General features: G+C 39.8%; 1 protein-coding gene across 2 annotated transcripts in view; it reads right to left on the bottom strand.

Moving 5' to 3' along the window:
- Nucleotides 1-23,452, bottom strand: part of CSGALNACT1 (chondroitin sulfate N-acetylgalactosaminyltransferase 1) — a 41,640-nt gene that overhangs the window by 2,637 nt on the left and 15,551 nt on the right. The window contains exons 1-7 of one of the 2 annotated variants that reach the window (XM_030947592.1): nt 18,312-18,418; nt 14,357-14,610; nt 11,827-12,749; nt 5,405-5,621; nt 3,724-3,825; nt 2,742-2,920; nt 2,297-2,391 (exon numbers count right to left, since the gene is read on the bottom strand). In XM_030947592.1, the coding sequence (XP_030803452.1) occupies nt 2,297-2,391; nt 2,742-2,920; nt 3,724-3,825; nt 5,405-5,621; nt 11,827-12,460 (1,227 nt within the window). In that variant the 5' untranslated portion in view covers nt 12,461-12,749; nt 14,357-14,610; nt 18,312-18,418. Of the gene's footprint in view, nt 1-2,296; nt 2,392-2,741; nt 2,921-3,723; nt 3,826-5,404; nt 5,622-11,826; nt 12,750-14,356; nt 14,611-18,311; nt 18,419-23,452 lie in introns of those variants that run through there. The other variant, XM_030947591.1, reaches the window with a different exon arrangement.

The following is a 23,452-nucleotide window of genomic DNA, read 5'->3' as shown; positions in this document are numbered from 1 at the left end:
TCGTAATTCATGCATGAGTGACCTAACCCAATCTGGTGAGACATCCAAGAGCTTCAGGGGTCTGGGACAGGCATTTAAATCCTCTGAGCAAGTCAGCAGTACTTCACACTCTTGAATGCCTGGTTAGAAACCTATCCATTAGCAGCTTCTTTAGAAAATCTTGACTTAGTTGTGACAGAATTTCAGAAGATGAGGAAAGAGAGCTTCCATTTCTGGTTTTACAAATCCTAGTATTTCCTTTATGAAGAAATGCTCTTCCAAAATTTTCTCTCCTGATTCATGCCTCCCCTTTTCGTTCATAACTCTTGTCACTTCAAATGCTTTTTTAAAAAAATTATTTTACTGCTTACATTGGTATATGTTTCATTTCTCATGTCTTCTCTCCTTGAAAAAGCCAAGTCACTGCAGAAGCCAATTAAAAGGAAATAAGACTGAATCTGTCAGGCCTGCACTGTAACAAGAAGTCCTCCATCACGATGCCCTTACAGCAAGCTACTCATCTGCATTAGCATTATTATTTCCCATTAGGGCAAGTGGCTGCTGCACAAATCAAATTCTATCCAAGATTTCTGAAGGATCTTTTTTTTCTGCTCAGCAGCCCAAGTTCCAGGACAGAGAGCTTACAATGTCTTGTTTTATTGGCATAGATCTGGCCTTATGCCTGGCAACTAATGTGGGCTAAAAATATAAAAATATACATAAAAATGTGATTGGCTGTACTTCTTTAAATCAAGAAGCTTTTCTGACATAAGCATCACATTTTATGATTCAATATTAGCTATAAATATTTTCACAATCCTGGCAATATACTTTGTGGAATTTATGCTAGCTTGAAAGCTAAACTCTATTTCATTCCCTAAGCACAATTTTTACAAGCTTGAGGATCCCTGACAGGCTCTGACCAGAGAAAGAAAAGCTTATGTGAATCCCGTGGTATGATCAGAACAATTTTCTTCTAAGAAAAAAACAGTACAAGGAATTTTCCAGACACTTCAGTAAAAGGCTTTCTGGCTATATGTCTCATAACACAGAGAATAGTTAAAAAAATACTTTAAAATATTTTGGATTGACTTTTCAAGCTCTCATTCTTCATTTTTATAGAGGAACTGTACAAGGTGGGGGTAGTGATGACAGAAGACTGGACTCAGACCCCAGGTGATCTTTTTCAACTGTGACTGTCCCTGGGCTCACACCACCCCTAATTCATACTTATCCTGAACAACAATAGAAGCTGGGATGCTCTGGGGACAGTGTCCAGCCTGGGACAGGATGAGCCCTAGTAAGTGCAGTGCCTGGCAGTAAGAGAGGCAGATGTGGCAGGTTAGGACCTGGCCCAGAGGAACTGAATGAAGCTGCATAGTTGGCTTGTGTTTCAATTTGAAAATTCAGCCACTTAGCAGCACTAGTGGGCAGAGGACTGTGGCCCACTGACTCTGGAGAGAAGCAAGACTCCCTTCTATCAGGCCTTTAGACTCAACAACAGTGCAACACCAGACCACAAGAAAATGGAGAACAGTGTCTCCAGCAGTGCCAAGCAATGGTTTGGTCACTAACATTCATGTGTGCTCTTTGTTCCTCACAACAGCTCCCTCCTCATTCAAGAGACTCATATATGTCTTAATCATATGCCTTATGGCAATGTTTTTAAAAATACTGCTTTTTTCTCACATCAAAATTATGCAGGTGAGATGAAAATCAGTGGAGTTGTGCTGTGTTGTATCAGTGCCAGAATAAAGTGACAGTTCAAGCATGTGATTTGACTCAGACACTTCAGAAACACACTGTCTGCTCACAGGCAGTTCAGCCATGAACTGTGGGAAGGGAAAGGCCACTGTAAGGTGTTCAAGTAAGTGGGGAATAACTGTGACAGCTCCTGGAGTTCTCTTTTTACTGACTGATCTGAGGACAGTTCTGCTTTTTACAAATGTCATGTCTTCAAATGCAAATAGTATTCAGTGACAGGAAGAAATCAGAGCAAGTCAAGGACTGTCACCCCAAAATAGCACACCATGGAGGAATTGTTCACTAGTTAGGAAATTTCTTCTGAGAGAAGCAGACATTTAAAAATTCTTAGTTTCCATATAAAAACTTCAAAAAGTTTTAAAATAAATGGCACCAATGTAGTTCCCAGTGAAAAACACTGCAGAACTCACAGTAAGGTAAGTGTTGTAGTTAATTTTGTCTGTGTGGTGGTCACTGTGCTCAAGGAATAGGGAAATGCTGTCCAAGAGCACATGTACCTTTAAAAAACACTTTGTTCGAATAGAAGCAGGCATTCAGAGAAGCATGTACTTACCAGCTGCTGTTCTAAAGATGGTATGGAATCATGGTGACCATAAATTATACTGGGGTTATACTGGCTGAAGAGAACAGGATAAAATACCTTCTTCCCTGGAAATGACAATGGGTTGTTTTTTAAAAAAAAACTGTATAAAACACACTTGTCTCTTACAAGGCACAGTCCAGACCTGACCAAATCCAGATAAAGTCACACAAGTTTTGAACTAAGCCTATGGTCTTTCCATGAGAATGTGAATGTGAGGATATAATTAATAAAAAGATCCTGTTCCAGAAAGAGCAGGTGCTGAAGGCCAGAGATTCTATCACACTGGGAGCAAGAACTGTTACAACTGATTTACAGTAGCTTCATTACCAATTCAAAGACAAGAATACTCTGGTGAAGGATTTTGTATAATAGGTCGAACCTGTTGAAAGACAATGCACTTCATGAGGAGCAGTACCTGGCTGTGTGTTCAGTCTACAGGAGTTCAAGAATTCGGCTGTGAAGTATATGTCCACATCACAAAAAAAGAGAACAACATTGTTTCCTTTCCAAAATCGAGCACCAACATCTAATCCTTTGCCCCTGGAAAACTCTTCATTCAGCTGGATGAAGGTGAAGTTCTTGAAGTTGGCTGACCTAGAAAGGAAAATATTTAGCAACTTACCCTGTCCATCCAGCTCTCAATACAAGCTGGGGGTGGGAACCCTATATGAAAGAATTAACAGATTAATAGAAATCTGTAGTATCACAGTTCTGAGAGCAACTGGAGGGAAGAGATATCCTGTTTGACTCTTGAGGAAATTTCCTATCTACGTGCAGAGCTTGACCTGTGTCAAGCACACGCTAGCATTCCTGTCACAGACTTTCTTTGGACAGATCTCACAAAAATCCCAATAAGGTTTAGATTCACAAAAATATCTTCAGTATGCAAATTTCAATTACCTGTTGTTACATTACTGTATCTATACAAGGGTCTTCTTCCTACACAGAGAAGACAAGCAAAAGGATGCAGTGCCACATGATCTTGACAAATACAGCTATGTAACCAAACTCAAAAGAGCAGAACAGGCCAAAAGTATCCAGTTCTTTGTGCTTTACTGAAATTGTCTTCCACCTGCCTTTGGAAGTCAGCTTTCAGTCCTAACAGTCAAAGCCACTTTCAAAGAACTAAAGAGTTACCGGGGGGGAGGGGGGGGGCAGGGGAGGGGAAAAAACAAAAGCAGATGCACTGAGGTAAACTGAGTTAAAATCTGCTCTGCAGTTCTAAAGACCACTCTGTGGGACTCTGGGTAACATCATTTTTATTTGATACAAAAAGAAAGCTATTTTCTGCAATGCACTTTAGAACCTTTTGGCATAACTATGAGTTTTGAGTTATCAAGTCTCCACTTCACATAGGATCGCTGTATATGAACAGCACCAGATGTTCAGTTACTTACTTGGAGGTATTTTCAAGTATTGATTTGACTTCATTCATTTGTTCCTTTCCAAAGTAAACTACAGTGAGGTGAATTCTTCCATCCTGCTGAATGCCCATTTCCCTGGAGAAAAGAGACAGATATGTGACTTGTTCCAGAAGTTACCTTCCTTCAATAATCTACAGCAGCTGGAGAAGGCAGAATATGGTGAACCTCAGAGGCATTCCTGGGGACATGATTCACTGACAGGCATTCTTGTCCTGAGAAAGCTGCTCACTTTCTCCCTTAGAAGAGACAGAAGTCTTTCAGGCAGATTAGGTACCAGCTCTCTAAGCAGCATTTGTTATATTAATCTGACACTGTTAAAAGAGGCCATCCAGCCCCAGGAAGAATGGTCAGGCAGGCAATAACTTCAGCACTCAGAAGAACATGAGAAAGGGGATTTTTATAATATCCTAGCTCATAACCTTGAGTTTTTGCAACAGGTATTCCAGAGTTCAGATCTTTGGCATTTACTAAAACCTAAGTATTAGCAGAGATCAAATGTGTAGCTCAAGGGTAAGACCAATCTGAGCAAATGCTAGAACCATGCCTCACTTGCACTAAGTTTAATTTGTAAGAGTTCATCTATAATCAGCAGAGAGATCAGCATGACCAGAGGGCGATTTCTCCTAGTCCAAAACAAGATAATCAGAATACTAATCAGAAGGCTAATTTAGACACTGAGCCTATTTTTAGATGGCTGTAATTAGACAAAACATCCCATTGTAAGAGTAAGTATCTTTTGATAACACAGTCTTTTCTGGGCAGCTATTTAAAGTTACATCTCAGTTCAGTTCTTCTTCTGAACATCATATCTGTGCTGAAAAAATAATAGTTTAGGAGTAACCATGCTGAAAGCTTAAATACATTTCCTTCTTGCTTTTGTTGCCTTAGTATTTTATCTAATGGAGCCTAGCAAAGTGTCTGGGAGCACTGATTCCCCTTTTCCGTGAGAAATGCTCCTTTGCAACTAGTGTATGGTATTCTCATGTTGCCACAGTTGTATGTGCCCAACAAATAGATTGAGACTCTTGAGTCAGGTACGTGCAAATCAGAAACCCTGATGACTGGAATATAATTGCTTTTATCGCTAATCACAATGCATTAAGCAACCAAATGCCTTTCAGTCTGTAATCTCAAAAATCACTCTGTGGCACAACGAACTGTTATGTAAAAGTAGCAGTGAGTGAGGTCTTGATAACTATTGTAAATCAAAGGCGACTCCAACGAAGGGGAGAGAGAATGATGCATCTGACTCCGTCATCAGAAGGCTAATTAATTACTTTATTATACTATACTGTATACATTTCATCTAAACTGAATCTGCCGTGCACTCACTCTTGCTCACAACTGCACAGAACTGCACTCATCTCTGATTTTCTCGTGACTGTCCCGTGACAGTCCGACACACACACACTTCTTGGCCCTGATAGGCCAAGGGAAAAAACATCCTCACTTTTGGTAAACAATCTCCATATTGCATTCTACTTTGGCACAACACAGGCACAGCAAGTGAGATAAGAATTGTGTTTTCCTTCTTCTCTGCTTGTCTCACAGCTTCTGTCTGTTCAGAGGGCACATGAATACCACAGATAACTCTTTTAATTGCATCTTACTTTCCTAGTAAGAAAAAGTAAAGGCAGCATTGAAGGAAACCCACCTGAAATTCTGCATGAATTGCCGAAATTTGCTGGCTCTCTTGGCCAACGGCACAATGACATTAATAAGTGTGTCAGCCATATTGACATTTTCATTTTTCACTTTCATTACAGGACCAAATGGCCGGAAGAAAACAATCTTCTTGAACTGATGTTTTGCATCTCCTTTGAAAGTCAGCTCATACAAGGTGCCTTTATTTTTTTCTGTACGGTAGATCCCTGAATGAAAACAAAAATGAAGAGATTTTTGTATTAAAGTTGGGCTCCTGGGGGGAAAAAGGGGGAAAGTCTTAAGTTGCTAAATCTAAGCTGAAAACGCAGCAGAGGCAATGAGATATTTACTTTTATACCAATACACAGTCCACTATCATTTGGAGGAGGCCATCACTGTAGCAGGGACACAGCCCTGGGTTGCAGGAGCTGTTTGGTATTCTTGCAGGCACATTCCAAGGCTTGGCTGAGTTACAAACCCCCGAAGATTACCAACTGCTCACTCTCAGTATAATCCAGCAGATGTACTGTCCTTATTTTTCAGACTGCTCCAATTGCACACTGCAGACATGCATGGTAATGGGATGCAGAGGGACTACAAAGGCAGTCTGCCTCTCTGCAACAGGAGGGATTAGGCCATCTCCCAGAAAGGCAATTTCCTGATGAGCACTGGGAGGTTCTCTGGAAAGTCCCGTGATAAAACTGTGCAAACAGGCCCCAGCCATCAACTTCACCCACTGTCAGTCAGGACAAAACTCTCCTGTTACTCAGCTCTCAAGAGATTGCTATTTTCTGTATGAATGCCCACTCCTGGTCAAGTAATGGTCTGCAAGGATAACATTACAGTTTGTCAGAGGCTGGACCAGGATACTTAATTCATATAATCATGTACTTATTTCCTGTATGGAAGAAACTTTTGACATACTTGATGGGTGAAATTGCTCTGGTTCATACTGAGAGCCAGCATGAACTATAAAAGCCTTGATCATGCCCCACCGAAATACTATAATATCCTAAATGAGATCAAATTGGCAAAAAGGCTATAGATTTTACCCACTCTAAATGATACTTCAGTCCCTACAGTGTATACTGAAATAAAGCTTTTTCATTGGAAATCCATTAGGTTTAAGAAAGAAAAATTAATGCTAATTCTAACTAGTCATCAAGCCACTGTAAACATCTTAACAACTTAATCAGTACAAGAGTATAATTGCAATGCCTTCCATCTCTTGCAGAAGTTAAAGAGACAGACAAGCACAAATGTCTTGAAAAAAACTCCTTCTCTTAACTTGTTTTTCTTTTCTTCCTTTTTTTCTTTTTTCCCTCTCCATCTGGCTAGGAAGCAGAGCTTCTTCTGGTTATGAAAAACAAGACCAAAATAAGGCTTGCTTTTTTAAAAATTTTGGTTATTCTCTGATGTGTAACATTGCTGGGCATCTGACCCATAGTCTGTCAGCTCTGTCTGTATTTCTTGTGAAAGTCTGGGTCAAAGTTTTCTTCAAAGAGCAGTGATATATTCTCTTCATCCTGTATTACAGCTTTTACATTGGTATAATAAAAAAACTAATTAGGTGTGATTTTATCTGGAGAGAGTTCTGTGGGCTGTCTTATCTTCACTATCGTTCTCCAAGTCTTTTATTCTTAATGAACACTTCAGCTGGTTAATAATATATGCAGATTTGCTGATCTGTTATTCACTTAATGTTTTATTTTTAATATAAGCTGATTCAACAAATGCTCCAATCCTCCTTCTAGCATAGTAAATGAATCTAGGGAGATAGCAGCTCCATAATTCTTTTGCTGCTAATCTTTCAGAGTTGTGCCCTTGACTCCTCCTAGTTTTTTCATAAAGTCTGCCCAAGCTGCAGACCATGAACTACATCTGTTACTGAATTGGAGCTCATCTGAACAGTGGCCTAATAGTCCCTTGATTTCCTCCTCCTGGTGGCCAGAAAGTAGAAATCTGGGCCTTTGAACTCTGCTCACCCATTTATCCTTACAGAAAGCCTGCTGATGATCTGAGTGCATTGTTCGGTGCACTCATTTGCTCAGGCAGTTTTTGAACACAGGTTTTACCAAAGATGTTTGTGTTTGAAAGGTTAAGGCAACTTTCTGACATTCAGATAAACAAAATTCTAAATTAAATCTGATTTTCATTCCCTTTAGAGATAAATTTGATAGGACTGTTTCACATGTTTGACATAGTGAACTGACATTTTTTCATACTAAAAAAATTCTAAATTAAATTAACAAATCTAATAGTATCTACCACACAATATTTCAGCTTTTGCTTTTTACATTCTCTTCTACCTACCCCAGCCAAGAAACAGTGACCCCACAAATTCCACTTCCCTGGAGAGATGTACTATCCAATAAAGGAAACCTTGCCAAATAAGAAGTACCTTAAAGAAGAATGCAAGTTTGTGACCTGACTGTGGTCCCTCATAGGGCCATACACACAGAGGCTGCTTCTAATTCTGTAGTTTTGTTCTTGTTTAGTACCTCTATTATGGCTGAAAACAAGTAGCTTAGGTGCAGGCATTTGTACAAAATGGTAATCCAAGAATTTATAATCCTAACATTTTATACTGAAGAGAACTGTGTGCAAGTTTAATGCCTCTAATTAAAAATGGCTATTCTTCATGAATATTTAAACTATTTGTTTTTCATTTTTAAAAATGTTCTTTCCTTTTAAAGTATCTTCTTTTTAGAAGCAGAGAACAAAGTGATTTGCCCAAGGGCAGGCAGTGAGCCTTGGAAATGAATCTGAATGTCTTGAGTCACTCTGGCGACTCACCCAGCAGAACATCCTGCCTTTTACAAATTTTTTCCATTTCCAAAGGCTCTACTTTATTTGTGCCACCAGGACTTTCTACGTGATTCAGGAAGATGTGTCAAACAGCCTCAATTCTGAGATATGAGCTATGAGGAGAGGAAAAAAAGTAGTCTCAAAAAAGTAAACAAAAAACCCTTTTCCTTAAAAGATTGCTTCTGAAATGAAAGCCTTGGAAAGGCCAGATATTAAATAGGGATAAAAGAAGGTTAATTGATCATCTGTTGCTTCCATTACAGCAGGTATGTTTCAGAATATGCACCATTTCTTTCAGAGGCAGAGAGAAAAGTCAAAGCCTTTGGAAACCCAGTGTAAAAAAGTAAACAGGAGCTCTGTGTCAGCAGATAGATTGGCTCTATGATGAAGGGAAAGAACAAGTGAGAAGCAAAAATGGCCTGGGCTGAAGAACTGATGAAAGAGCAGTAAGTCTCCAGTCTTCAGAGCAGCAATTCCCAGAGCTCTCTAAAGAAATGGAAAACACCTGATGTCTATTCAGCAGGGCAGGCAAACAACTACCAACTATATGGATCTACATGAAATGTGTAACTAGCAAACAGCCATGCATTCTTAAGAAAATGCTGTTGAGTGGATGACAATTCTAGCCTCTGTAGGCCAGACTACAGGCTTCAAGTCTCCTAGTGCCACTAGAAACACTCCCTGGACTCATGTTCATTAGTTCCCTTCGCTTAGATGATGTAGGAGCCACTATAAGCATTTATCAGAATTTGTTGTCCTCATTTTAACTCAGTACTACAATGGTGTTCCCACTTCACATGCAGTAAGATACAGCATCTTATCCTTTGATGAAAAGCATCATTCCTTTCTCCCAGTAAGCAGCCATGGCAAAATTCCATCAGATAGACCACTACCAGTAGCTGTCCATTGGAGGAAGCAAAGTTACTCCTTTTTCATTTGCCTCTGAGACCTTGATTAAAATTCCAGTCACTAGACAGCCACATACTTAAGTAGGAAAACTTTTGATCCAGCATATTTGAAGGTGTTACAGCAGGGCATTTCTTAAAAATCCGGGGATTTTCTGGAGCTGTTCACATTAGGAAAAAATATCATCAGGCAGTGATTCCATTCATTTATGGAACACACTACTGAGGCTTGTCAGTCTCTGAAATATCATCTCCATCTCTGAGAAAAAAAGCAACTCCCAGATCTATTTGGCGCTGCTGCTATTTACATAAATTAATGACCAGACCTGTTATCCTGCTTTCTGAACAAGTGGCTTTCTACTGGAAACAGAACAGTCCTTTACCTGCTTATAATACACAGAAATGTCTTTTTTTCCCCATGCTGTTTCTTACTGACTCCCCTTGGCAGAAAACTAGTGAACTTCGTTCATAAGTGGGAGGAATCAAGGGGAGAGGGGAGCATTATAGCAGCTGAATAGTCCAAGTGCCTCTGTCAGGAGAGAAGCTAAGCAGAGAAGCAGCCAGATGGATACATCTTGAGCTCCAGGGAGAAGGTGTGGCTCCCTTGGTTTTGATTAAGGGGGGGGGAAAAATGGAAAATTCCACTACGTGTCAGCTATTGCTCTGGAAGGAGAACTGAGAATCCTATCCAAATTTCATGTAACAGCAAATCTGCTGAGAAGGAGTTTAACTCCGATGTAAGGTACTAGGGTCATAATCTAATTTCCACACACAAGTTACTCTGTCTAGAAACTGCAGAGAATGCAACACTAATTTTAAGATGCCACAGAGACAAAACATTTCTCCTTTAATGCAAGAAGTGTTTGAAGAAACATTTCCCCTCTGCAAAGACAAGAATAAATGCACAAAATTAAAAAAAAGGAAGAGATACAGACCCCTACTGAGTTTATTGCCACACACCACCATCCTGCCTAACAATGAACTAATACTGAAAAAGTGATGGCAGGTGCCAGGATCCACAAGAAAAGAAAAATCCACACAGGAGGCCAAGAAAACAAGATTACTGTGCACAACTCTATGTTCTAGCTAGACTCAGGATCAGCAACACACTTGATCAAAGCTGGTGTCAAAGGTGTCTCTAAGTAGAGCAGAAACAAGCACACAAATCCCACATGACAGCAAAACTGACAGCAGCAGTTCAGATTTTAAATCCTGTCTCTGACCCTGATTACCTGATTTTCATTTGATTTTCATTTCAGCACATGTCTCCACTTGATCAACCTTAAGATGAGAGCAGTAGCCCCACATTTAACATGAGAGACACATAGTTTTGTGTGCTGTTATTGCTTAAGCAGCTGGAAAACACTTAGAGAGTTAGTGCTATTACTTTCAGTGCAAATCTGGGCACTCCCAGAAATCTCCAGCTGCCCATCGCAGTTCCAGAAAATGAAAACAGCTGGCTTGGTGGCTGGGTTAATGGACTCATGGTTGCTGTGTTGCTGGACTTATACTAAGTTGCCGGAAGCTGACACAGAATCCAGCTTATTACTCATTGTGTAGGCAGTAGCACCTGCAGAGCACTGTTTCCAAAACAAGTTCTGAGTCCAAACTATCCTTGAAATGCAGAACTGGAACAGATAATTCAGTCCTCCCTACACATACTGAAGTTACACAGAGCAATGGATTTCTCCTTTGATTGGCAGTTTTTGCCTTTCTTGGGAGAACAAAGGTGGGAAAAAAGAATGACAAGAGGTCACAGAGATGTCCAAAGGGATTTGGCAGGGAAATTTTCTGCCAAGTCTCTTTGTTTCCAGCCCCAATACATGGATCACTGCATTTGCAAACAAATCAGTCTGCACCGATGAGTGAGAATTTGAATTTGTTCCCTTGCATCTGCAGAAGCAAGGACCTGCCTTGCAGGGGAGGACATAAGGAAGGTTCCTTGAGCTCAGACTGAGCTGTACACAGGCTTCCAGTTTCTTGAGCTCTGAGTCATGTGAAAGACTTCCTCCCTCTGGAGAATTTCACCATGGTATAAGAAAGCCAGCAAGACCATTAGTGTATGAAGAACCTCCACAGAGCCAGCACTAGTGTGCATCTCTTCCCTACATCTTTCTGCTCTTGTTCCCCGAGCACAGCGCTGGTACCTCGTGAAAGTCTCTTAATTATGCATAAAGGCAGGCTCACAGCCTAATTGATATTAAGCAGTGTTTCAGGAACAGATGTTTCAGGAAACATCTCCTTTCTCCTCACCCTCTCACATGGAAGAGGTCATGCCAAACAGTCATACATGCTTGTTCAGCACCTATAAAAACTGTAGAAACATACTTTGAAAAGATAAACTAAACAACAAGCAGAAAGGAGGAGAATGGCAGCATGGATTTGAACTGCAGTTGCCAATGTTAACTCTGGAAATAGATCTGGGATTGCAGCCTGGTCAATCACTCCTTGCTTTGTCAGTTTTGAAGCAAGTGCATGACTAGAGAGCTGTGAGAACACATTGGTGTCACTACAGGACATGAAATTGTCACAAAGTCCTGTTCCCCAGGAAAGCTGCCATTTTGCAATTGTGCCCAAGACAGCATCACTAGGTCACAGCACTGACACCATCCCAGATATCTGTGCTCTGACACAGCTCCCATCTCCCTCAGCAGCTCAGTCACCCAGAACTCCTCCCCAGCACTGCGTGGACCTTCTAACCTGCTCTCTGCATACGAACCTTCCACGAAGTCGGAGGCTGTGTATAGGCGGGGTTTTGCTTTGCTGACCCCATCTGGCTTGTTCAGGCTCCCCACTGCTAACTCGATCACCTCTATCAACTCATCTCGCTTGTCCTTCCTTACAGGCTTCTCCTCTGGGTGCCGTGTCAGCCCTGTCTCCAGCTGGTAAACCTTCTGGAGGGTGAAGCTCTCAAAGGGCACTGCTGCATACTCTGTGGACAGCTTAACACCGCTGTGCACCTCTGCTTTGTCTACTTGGGAACGCAGGAAAGCCAACAGGTTAGCCTGGGCCTTCTCTGGCCTACTGTGGTCAAGCTGAATGTCCAAGGGGTCTGGGTACTGGTTCTGCATGTTCTTAAGCTGCTCGGTCCTGCCCTGGAGCTCAGCCTTCAACTGGGCAATTTGTTTCTTCAAGCTGATGATGTAATTGCGGTGTTTCTCCTCTCGCTCTTGCAGAATGGCTTCATATCCCTCCTTCACAGTTGGTCTGTGCACCCTGGGCAAGGCAAGCTGCTGGTTGTCACCCTTGGGTGTACAAGCCAACATATAAACAATAGACACTGAGCAACAGGCCACCACCAGCAGGCCTACGAGTCGGGGAAGAAATAGAATAAATCCTCGTCGGAGCATCATATCTCAAAAAAGCAGAGTCTAACCCCACACATGCAACAGTTCTTACATCCATGCAGTGCCACAGAGGCCTCTGGTCTTGGAGTACTCCTACACAGATACATGTATGTGCAGGAACTTGTTTGTCAGCTCTCTTGAAATGTGTGCTCTGCCTCTATGTGGAGCTCTCTCTGGTGTGTACCCAGCAGGACCAAAAGACAAGTTGTGAAGCAGACAGGACATGTCCTGATCCTCATGGCAACACCTGTGTTGTTGCAATATGATCAGACGGTGGCTGATGGAGCCTGAGGACCTGAAAGATAAATGACAGACAAGTTAGAATTTGGTCATTCAGTCCAGACCATTTAGCGTGTTCTAATTTAGCTTGTTTCTCAGCTGCTCTAGTAGATCTCAAAGCTGTGAAGTGCTTGGGCTAAGACCCTAAAGGTGCCAAGATCCTTATGTGAAAAATCCCATATGTATCCCTTTCAATGTTAATAACATGGCTTGGCCCATTGGTCATGGGAAACTAGTCCAGGCCTCACAGACTCCCATGCTTCACAATAACTTGGAAGAGTCTAGTGGTTCAGATGCTAAAGTGCTTGGTTAATCCAGGCATTGATGGCACTTCAGGCGTTCTCAAAGTTCACTCAAGTGTTCACTCAAGTTTTGAAAGGAAGGCACTCAGTCCCACAGCTACCACATACATTTTAGCTTCCAGGCAGATTTTTTCGAAAACGCCAGATGACAAATATAGTCCATTCGAACATATGAAGCCTGACCTGGAGCAGAAATCTGATAACCAGAAAACTAAAAACTGTTATCAAGGCCAACTACTGCAACTATCATTGTCTGACATATCCTACCAGATGCTCCCATAAAAACGAGATAATGAGGAAGAGGACATATTCTAGGAACACTCAGACCGATTTTACCCAAACTCAACAGAAGCTTTGTTGCAATTTTGAAACTGTCATCATTGCACGTTATTTTAACATTTCAAGACCCTCTTCTGTTTCTTATAACATTATGAAAATCTGTGCAAAAATGTACAGTACGACTATGTTTTCCAGTCTGCCTAGGACTATAGACCACAGAGAAGGTCGAACTGGGAACATTATCATTTTTAATAAAACTTCTTCAAGTATACATAGGAAAGGGAAAAAAATTAGATTATGGAAGTTGAATATTGATCTAGCTATAAGCTACATTAAAACAATTGTGCTGAGAACATTACCAGAGAGATTTTCAAAGTCCCTTGGGTTTGGCCCAAACCCATGCTGGTGCAAGGAACTTCATCATTTACCCAGCTGACTGTACACTTAGGTATCAAGGCTGAGTGAAATCCTAGATTACGCATTGTTAGACATAAACACAATCAAATTAACCCCTTGGTGCTTTCCCCTTGGATGCATGCATGACATCATTACACTCTTTTGACAGAGAGAGTCACAGTCCTTTTAGGCATGCATCCTTGCTGGCACACCCTTAAGCAAAAGCAGTTTGACTAAGAATAAGACTTTCAGAGTTATTTTCAGTTATTTCTAGTCTTGAATCAAAGTCTTATGTAGGACTTTTTATAAACTCTGTGGCTTCCCCCCTCCTGCCCTCCCCCCCATCTTGATTGACTATTACTCCATATGCAGCAGTTACACAGAGATATTTCTGATGTTTGGACTGTTATTATTTTATCAGTTTGCAGAGCTTCTGGGAAAAAACCCAACTTTGAGCAGGAATTGAGGGGGCTAGAATGAGCCATAAAAATAGTACTGTGTTTTTTTCAAAGTAATGCTAAATTACTTTTATAGCATTTCTAGGATTCTCCAGAAAATGTCATCATTTTCAAAGAAAGAATTGCTGATTTTCAAGAAAATATTCAAGCAGCAGGAGAAAAGGACAGGATGAAGTTGGCTCCCTTACCTTTTTGATGTGATTTCTTTGGAACATCTTGGTCTGCTACAGCTTCTTCTCAGCTTGCCAAAACCATTGCCTGTTTATCTCCCTTCTCATGCCTTTCCCAGAAAATGAGTGTACTATGAAAAGTGCTGTCAACCTCAGAACACCTCTTCATTGCTTTCACATTTGTCAGCTGCCTACATCTTCAGTCTGTCTCTCGTGTGGTGAAAGGCTGTAGTGGAGACGCTTCCTATGGATGCACTAAAAATGTTGGCCTCCTGCAATGTAAAGGAGCTTGTCAAAGCAGGGAAAATTAATCTGGGCATTTCTAACTGTACAAGAGATCTGGCTAGAAGACTGTAAGAAGGTAGTGTGCAGGGAGACAGGGTCAGGAAGTGGTGAGATGTAGTACATAAAACACTGCTGTGCTTGTATGCTTCCCTTCACACAATTAGTCCATTGACTGAATTGGCAGAAGCTGAACATCAGTGAAAGGATTAGTTGTACTAACATGGTATAAACTGAAATTACATCTCAATGGCTTAGATAAACACACTATTTAATTTCTATAAGCAGCAACAGATTTGAGTTTTGGTCAAAGAGCTCTTCAAACGTTGACCTTAGAATATATATGTATATAGATAACCATCTTCACTAAAATGTAGTATCTCTCTCTTCAGGGTACTATCACTTTTCTATATAGTTTTCTGGTTTGAAATCTCCGCCATCAAAGATGGATCTTTATAAACATTTCAGGACAGTAAATTAGCAGAGCTACTTTGTTCTTTGAAACACTATTTTCATAGTAAGGAATTGAGACTATGGGGACTTTAACCTTCTTCACAGGATTTTACCATTATGACTGTAGGCATCCTGACAAGAAGCTTTCATGGCTTACACTCTGGATCTCCCTTATTAAATTGTACTGGTAGCTTCAGTGGCATCGCCTTACAGTGACTGACATTTAAATATATAGCTGTTACTGTACTACTATCTCATTGGCATGCTTGTGAAAGCAGTCCCTATCCGGGTCAGTGCCAAAAAAACCAGATTACTTTAAATCAACACCAAAGGTGGTCATAGCTAAGGCATGCCAGCTGCATAGGCAAGTACCAAAAAGACAGGGATGGTAACTCCTCCTAACAACCATTCTGTTGATTTTACCAGACCAACACAGTTTCACACCAACTGAGATGAAAAGACAAACTGAAATGTCAGTTTTTTCCCTAGGAACTGACAAAAATGCCTCTGTATTTCACAGCAGTCAGCTGCATCAAGCAGTATTAGTCTGTTTGCAAGGAGAAGCTGTAACAAATATGCAGTGATTAGTCTGGTGGCTGAGGAAACGGACATTAATGCTTAAAAAAGCCTTTACTTGCAAAAACATCTCCAACCTCAGTTCAACCTGCTAGCCCAGCCAGAGGTCAGCCCTGCTCACAGAGGTGTTTTCAAGGAGCCTGGGCCCAAAAAATGCTCTAAACTCAGAAACAGATTCTGTCATCACTCTAAGCACTCTGTAAACATTTCTGCACAGTGGAGGGTGTTGCACCCAATCACAGGGAGCAGCAAAAAATGAAAATTGGTTGTTTTGAAATTTCAGATGGTATGTACCCATCACTGTTTCTCACCAACATCTGAACTTTATTGGACTGTAGAGATACAGGAAATTCATCTCTGCACAGAAATAACAATGTATTTCAAGTCTGAATTTTTGACTCTCAAAAACCACACTAAGAATCTCTGCAGGAGGAAGGGACTCAAACCAAAGTATCTCTGTATATACATCTCCTCTCTGATCTTCACAATTTCTGCACTCCTCATGTTGACATGTTGAGGACAGAAATGAATGGCAAAAGCTCAGTCATATTTGCAGAGGCAGTGATCTCTCAGCACATGTGACATGAGCAATGCCGGATAATTCCATGCTTTTAAGTACTTTCTGCCACAGCTTCTTATTGTAGGTGTAACTCAGACTGGCAACTCCCATTTTAGCTCACAAAACTTTGAAATTCCTTTTATTTTCTTTTTTTTCAGTAGAGGCAGTAAGTGGCAGAAGCTGCAATTAGGTTTTGTGTAGGTGTTTGAAACATCTTCATTGAATAGCAGCACATGTCACTGTGAGATTTCAGTAGAATCATAATAATCTCTGAGATGAGCTGTGGGGAGGAGGAAACAGATGTTCCACCCAGACTTTAAGTGCCTTACAAAAATAGAGAAAGACATTCTGCAGCCACTTGTAATTTGCCTTGATCTTCTTAATTACAAGGACTGTGCATAGCAGTGCAGACAAATTAGTCTGCTTTAAATGTTAGGAGCAAGATTTTTCCCCTTAGCTTCTCAGCAGAAATCCAAGACCCTCAGCAGAATAGAACATGTCACAGGGATTAAAATTTAGTCTCACATAACAATTTACATACTTCATGCAAAAATTAATTCTATTTCTCCTTATGGCTAGATCATGATTTCTCGACTACTTCTCAGCCCAGTTCTTCTGTCTAGGGCTAATTTAAACAAAAGCCTGAATAAAGAAAAAAGCCTGTCCGATAAATTGACTGGGTGTACCTTCTTGGCCTTCTTGTATTGTCCTCTGTTAAAAATGCCACCACTCCCTCTTGGGTTGACACTCACACACCCCAAACAAACCACTCAAAGTCTTAACATCTGGTTTCCAATCTTCAATCCAAATAAAGGGTTAGTAAGAAATAGTATCCAGAATTAAAATGTTAAATGTTAATAGTTGAAGACAGTAGACAACTTACTGTAAAACTCCTAATTTCCTTATCTTGGATTCTAGAGTCATCTTCAACAGAAAGTCTTACTTACATTGTCACATGTTCTCTTGGAAATTCTCAAAATCTAACCCTGCCCACAGAAGGACAATTACACTGTTCCCCTCTGTAAATAACAATTACAGACTGATCCTCTTGCAAATAGGTTACAACAACTGTTAGAAGCTGACTTTAAAAGAAGAAACCCTCAAAACTTTAACAGTCCTGGAAATACTGTATTTTCCTCTTGTAAGGGAACTGAGAAGTAGTTGTTTCATTCAAGAAACAGCTTATATTCAAGAAACTGCTATAGACTTCTCACTCTGGAAGCTACAAAACCAGTGCAGAAGTCCTAACTTTTGCCTTTGATAGTATCTGCTATTTTAATTGGGCTCCTCTTATAAGGGTGAAGCATTAACTGTATCTGCTGTGCCACTTTAGCTGAATTCTGAGGTCCATGTGTACTTGTGTTAGACCATCCAATTACATGTGGTCTCACTGCTCATGAAGGGAACTTTCCCAAAGACAGTCCAGAACAGAAATCAAGATTACTCTGAAAGCCTTCTGCTGTCAGCATGCCAGAGTTGTTTTAACTTTTACAGTAGCCATTATTACTCCTACAGTAGACATCCAGTAATAATTATTTCTTCTACAGTATCATGTCTGTTTTAAATAAAGCACTCAAAAGGAGTATTGAGGTCCCTTGGTCCTGCCAGAGCATACCTATTCTGTGTGTGAGTTTATCAATGTGTATACACACAAAAGAGTGAAAGCACCATTGCTTTCCTTTCTCCACTTAACGAAACTAATTTCGTTAACTTAGTTAACGAAACTAATTTTAAAGTTTAAAAAAACCACAGAGGATAAACAGTAATTAATTTCTAACTACATCTGAAAAGAACCAGTGTAACACCTAAAATTATCTCCATACTCCAATAACATTGTTTTTTCTGATAAAAACCCCATTACTTCAAGTAACTGCAACAACGCTCCTAAAACTGCTTTTTCTGCCCCAGAACAACATTACCTGTGTAAGACCTGGAGTTTTCCAGAGATCAATAACCAGGCATTCCAAGGGTCTGTATTAGGAATGCTATTTTTTATATGAGGTACTCAGATTTCCACTTTACAAACCAAAACACACCACCCTTCTCTGCTAAACACACTGATCTATAGATGTGCAACCTGCACATCCTCAGTGCAACTATTACCTGGGGGTACTATAGGGCACTTCCAAAAGCCTTCACAGGACTTTCCTGCGAGTTTCCACCACTCTGTCCTTCCTCCAGTAAGGACATGACTGATCCATGCCTTGTCAGGCTCCAAAGAGAAAATGCAAGAGAAGAGATGACAAGCATGCGATGCTGCTGCAGAGATGCTGTGACTCACAAAGACCATCTCCATGCTACTACAAGAAAAAAAAAAAGACAAGGTTTTTCTCTAAAGGTCCATTTCTCATAATCAGGTTCTGGCCTGGAGTTTTAGGAATTCAGTTACTCCAAAAAATTTTTGACCTTTGCTAAAATGGAGATGAGGAATATGCTTTTGTGTTGAGCTGGAATTCAGCCTGGTCTTTTAAGAGCAAATTAGCAAACTATCATAGCTTCCAGAACTAAAAATTGATGGTAGGGCTGGACAGCTGAGAGGTCCAACCTAGCCAGAAGATCAGCATCTTCTTAACATGATCATCACTTTAATTTCATTTAGGTGAGTACCATCTCTGTTTTGTAGATATGGAAAAAAGGAGCATTTTTGTCCAATCATATGATACTGCAAGAGCCCAATACAACACCAAATATAGCAGCATGCTGAGAACAGTTTCTTTTTGTAGGAAATTATCTAACAAAGCAAGGACAAGCTACAGCCAGGGAACAGCTAAATAATGCTACTCTAATCTTATGATCTAATTCAACAATTTCTCTGCATGTAGAGAGTTTTGAGATAGACTAACTCAGCTTTAACATAACACCAATCTCTACCAGCTTATGGAATATCTTAGAATCAGAGTAATAAGGATAAAAGACAAAATCCTTTAGTATTTCCTCATTAAAAAAATAGTGGAATAAATTTTGCTTATCCATTTAATTCTGGACTTGGGAAAAATGCTGTTATTTCACTTTGAAATGTTTACACATGCCCCCTCAGTGATTCATAGAAGCAAAAGAAAACTGACTGCCATCACAGGAATGAACAGTCATTCCTTTTAAGAATGAAGGTGTCCACAGCTTTATGAAAGTAGCTCAGGTCAGCAGCAAGCCCTGTAAAATTGAAGAGAGCTACACCTATGTGAGGACACTCTGTGAATGCTTGTTGGTTTAGACCATCTCTTCATGAGTGTTACTTAAAACATTTTCTTGTACAAAGTTCATATTAATGTCACTTTATGCAAGGAACCCCAAGGATTCTGCCAGATGTACATCCCGAAGTTCCACAGCCAGATTTTCAATGAAATCTGAAGCCCAGTGTATGCACATATGTGATGTAGGTCATGAATCAGGGAAGGTTTAGCACCTATCTAATTAAGCAAAAGCATAATTTATCTGTGCATGGCTAAGTTGTGTGCAGAAACAGGGAAGCCTAGCTAGGCTGAGCTGCAGGGTGGAAAGCAGTTTGTGTCTCTAGGACTTCTTTAGTCAAAGCTATAAAACCTTTCATATGTTTACCTGCCAGTCCAGGCTTCAGCTACAAGTGCACAGTGCAGTGAAAGCCCCCTGATTTGAGAAAAGCTGAAAGCTGATAAAGTATAGTAACAGTGACTACCTGTAAGGTAGCAATAGAGTTTTAAGATGTTTGAACAATCCAGCCTGGCCTGGAGATTATATCTTCCTCTCCTTGCCAGAAATCCCTGGTACAGCTAGAATGCTCTGTACCAAGCTGGATGTGGACTTGAACTTCATTAACTCCAGCAGAGTTGGCAGGGGAAGAGGTTTTCTCCCTCCTGAGTCCAGCATGTGGGAACTGAGAAGAGACATCTGGCTCCCACAAGTCTAGTGTTATATTCTTATGGCAATGCAGAGCCCTCAATATTGAGCTCCTTGTACTAGAAATTAAATTTTCTGGGTAGCATGGCATCAATACAGAGCTTTAAATGAAATAATTAAGAGCAAAAGAGACAACAGAAAAAACATTTTGATAGCCAAGGTACTAAGGATTAGGTAGGTTATCTAGGCTGAGCAAGAATTAGCAGGATAGAAACTAATTTTGCTGACCAAAATGACTTTTAATCTGTGGTTTACATTACAGGAGAAAATCAAGTTTCAGACTACAAACTAATAACCAGGAAGTCAGAAAACAACTGCAGCCTGGTTCAGAATTAGAGAAACTACCCTAGCTCCGCACAGAGCACCAATACATGCAGCATTAGCAGCTCTCCCGTACCAGCCCCCAAGCTCCACTGATCTGCCTTTGGCTGTCAGTCTGGTCTGTACTGACAGGAAGAGGCCAGGGCCCTGATTCAGCCCCCACTTCCTTCCTCCTCCAGGTTAGTGTTACTCGGAAACAACATGCCACAAGGTCTCCTTTCCTTCAGCACCACTGTTTTGATACGTGGTTTTGGTCAAAGGCCCAGCATTTCCTTGATATACCAGGAAACCATCTCCTAGCAATTCTTTGAAAAGCCCAAGCTCTTTCAGTTATTTCAGTAAAACAGTTTTTCTCTTTCTAGAAGAAGTTTCCAAATATGTTTTCCATTTTTTAATTTGGAGCTCACATAATACTTGAATCTCACTGACTTCACCTTCATCATTAAACTAGCTAATTCTTTACTATGGGAACTTGAAAAAATAAATCACAGCAAAGGTCTAGGCAGAGATGAAAAGAAAGGAAGGCTTTTTTAAACTTAATATTATACAGCTTTCTATCCACTTGACCATTAAATTCTTCTTCCAAAAAGGAATTTAAAAAACCCCATACCTGAGTACAACCAAAAATTAAAGAACTATCTTGCAAAACACAGCTGTCTACAAGCTTTCAGTCAGGTCAATTGATTTCAACAGAATGAAGATGTTTATCATTGTATGATATTTTATCTCTTATATAGATTTATTTTTAAATAAAATATTTCAATAGGCTGAGAATGCCTACTTTGTTTTAACTTAACAAATCGCAGGGCTTCAAATTTCCAATTCCTGTCAGTTTCTGTATCTTTGAAGGTGTCAGAATGCACACAGGTCCACAGAAAACTGCTTTTGGTCAAATAGCTACAAGAAAAAAAAATTATTTTAAATTTATGAAAAATGTCTTCACATTTCTATATGCTTTAGTTAAGTAAACCAAGCCACATTTTCAAGTGTTAATGAGACACCTGATTAGAGTTACTTTGGTTAAGTTTTCATCTCTGATCCTCAAATCATATTAAAAATGGAATCTATCTTTCAATTGCTTTATAAGCAATTCTAACAAGTAATTCAAACAAGTAGTCTGATATTCTATTTTACACCTCTCTGATATACCAAATTACAGCCATGAACATAATTTCTCATTGGTCCTTAAGAAATTTCAGTTCCCTCATTGACTGTATTGGTATCTGGGATTAAAACTGTAGTTTATTAAGGAGATTTTAATTGCAGTTATTGCAATAATATTGCAATTGTCAATAACTCTTAAACCCATTCATTTAGCTAGAAATACATTAAATGTTAACAGTTTACACAAGAGGCATCCTGGTTCCCTAACACAGAGCTGATTGACGACATAAGTAAAGCCAGTTTCCCCTACCAGCAAGAGCTATCCTTTTTTCCCCTTTTGTTACACAGGAGAGGTACACCCTGCAGTCAGCTCAGCATTTCCTGAAAAGTTACAAAGAGCTTATCCCTTGAAAGAACTTCAGGCTTCAATCAGAAGCAAAACCATTTCATGTGAAGTTATGAAATAAGGCACACAATATGATCTTACTCTGTAACATTTTTCCTCATTGTGCCACAAAAGTATCTGACTTGGTTTAATGTAACTTTGTGTCAAAGTTGATGCAAACTTTTTTTTTTAAGGATAGTTAAATTTTTTAAGAAAACAGTTTTCTGCTTATCCTTGTTCCTTAGGTGCAATGTTTTTCAGAAAACAGGAATAGAGAAAAAAGTGTAATCTCATAGCCTACCAGAATATTTGAAGAAAAGAAATTTCTTTACGAGTTTAAGCTTCATGCTACTGAGTCTTTGTTTTTCTCCACATGGAAACTTGTCTGCAAATTACAGCATTATTTTTATTTTAACAAAGATTGGCTAGGATGTGTGCTGGCACAGCTGTGTAAGCTAATGAAACAAGAAGAATAAATTGCTGCTGTGCCTTTACAGTTTTCTTCCATTCCCTCCTTTTAATATTCCACAGTTCTCTGTGGAATATTAAAATCATACCATTTTCAGTACCAACTCATGGCAGCTTAACTCAGTTTAACTCCCTGCATCTCCACTACTTTCTTTCCCTGTGTTGTTCTATTACCACAGGGCAAGGATTCAACAAGGGCTATTAGAAACAGCAGTGAAATGTCTAACTACAAATAGTTTGTTAGTCCCTAAAAGAAAAATCATTCTCCTATAGATGTAAAAGCATCTCCTTTTTCCAACTGCAGTCAAAATAACAGGCAGAGTTTTCCAGGACTGGCACCTTAAGGACAAATGTCAAGAGAATTTAACAGCCTTTTGTCTAAAAGAGGAAGGAAAGTAACTGTTGGTGGAACATGTTAGTTGTTAAACAGCAGCTGAAAGTTCCTACAGGAAGGAATGAAATATGAGCAAATGGTGTCAGCATGTGGATGTGGACTATGTGATAAAAAGCAAGTCATACCTGGTTCAAACAAAATTCACAGAGAGGGAGAATTTTTAAGCACTAGGTTGGTGCATGCCCAGAGGATTTTGGTGGTTTAATTCTCTCCTGTGGCACGTACCCTTGACAACAAACTTTGCATTGAAAGCATGACAAAAACTCAGTAAAACTGAAGAAGCTGGGGGAAATCCCTATGTTCTTAAAGGAAAATATAGTTAAGAAAAATTGCCTGATAGAGCAGATGATATCAGCCATCTATGTAATGGTTTACATTGCATCTCTTAGAGGATACCAAGTGCTTTGGAAGGTGAAAAAAAAATCTTGTATAGGAAAGAAATCTTTTTAATGTTTGTGATTTTGATGATTGATCTATTCCCTGAGCATAAATTTGTGATTTTGATTATCAATTTACTCCCCAAGCATAAGTTTGTATTTTTGCAGATATGCACAAGAAACAATTCTTCTGTTTGGGAAATGTTACTTTCCTTCATTACTTTTGTGGATTCTTGCCCTGATTTTGACTTTCATTGCTTCAAAATTGGTATTTTCCCATCTCCTTCTCAGAGAAGTTGCATACTACTACATATTTAGCTAC

Source organism: Camarhynchus parvulus, chromosome 4 (assembly GCF_901933205.1).
Source record: "Camarhynchus parvulus chromosome 4, STF_HiC, whole genome shotgun sequence".
Lineage (NCBI taxonomy): Eukaryota > Metazoa > Chordata > Aves > Passeriformes > Thraupidae > Camarhynchus > Camarhynchus parvulus.
This window is presented reverse-complemented; position numbering and strand designations above follow the sequence as displayed.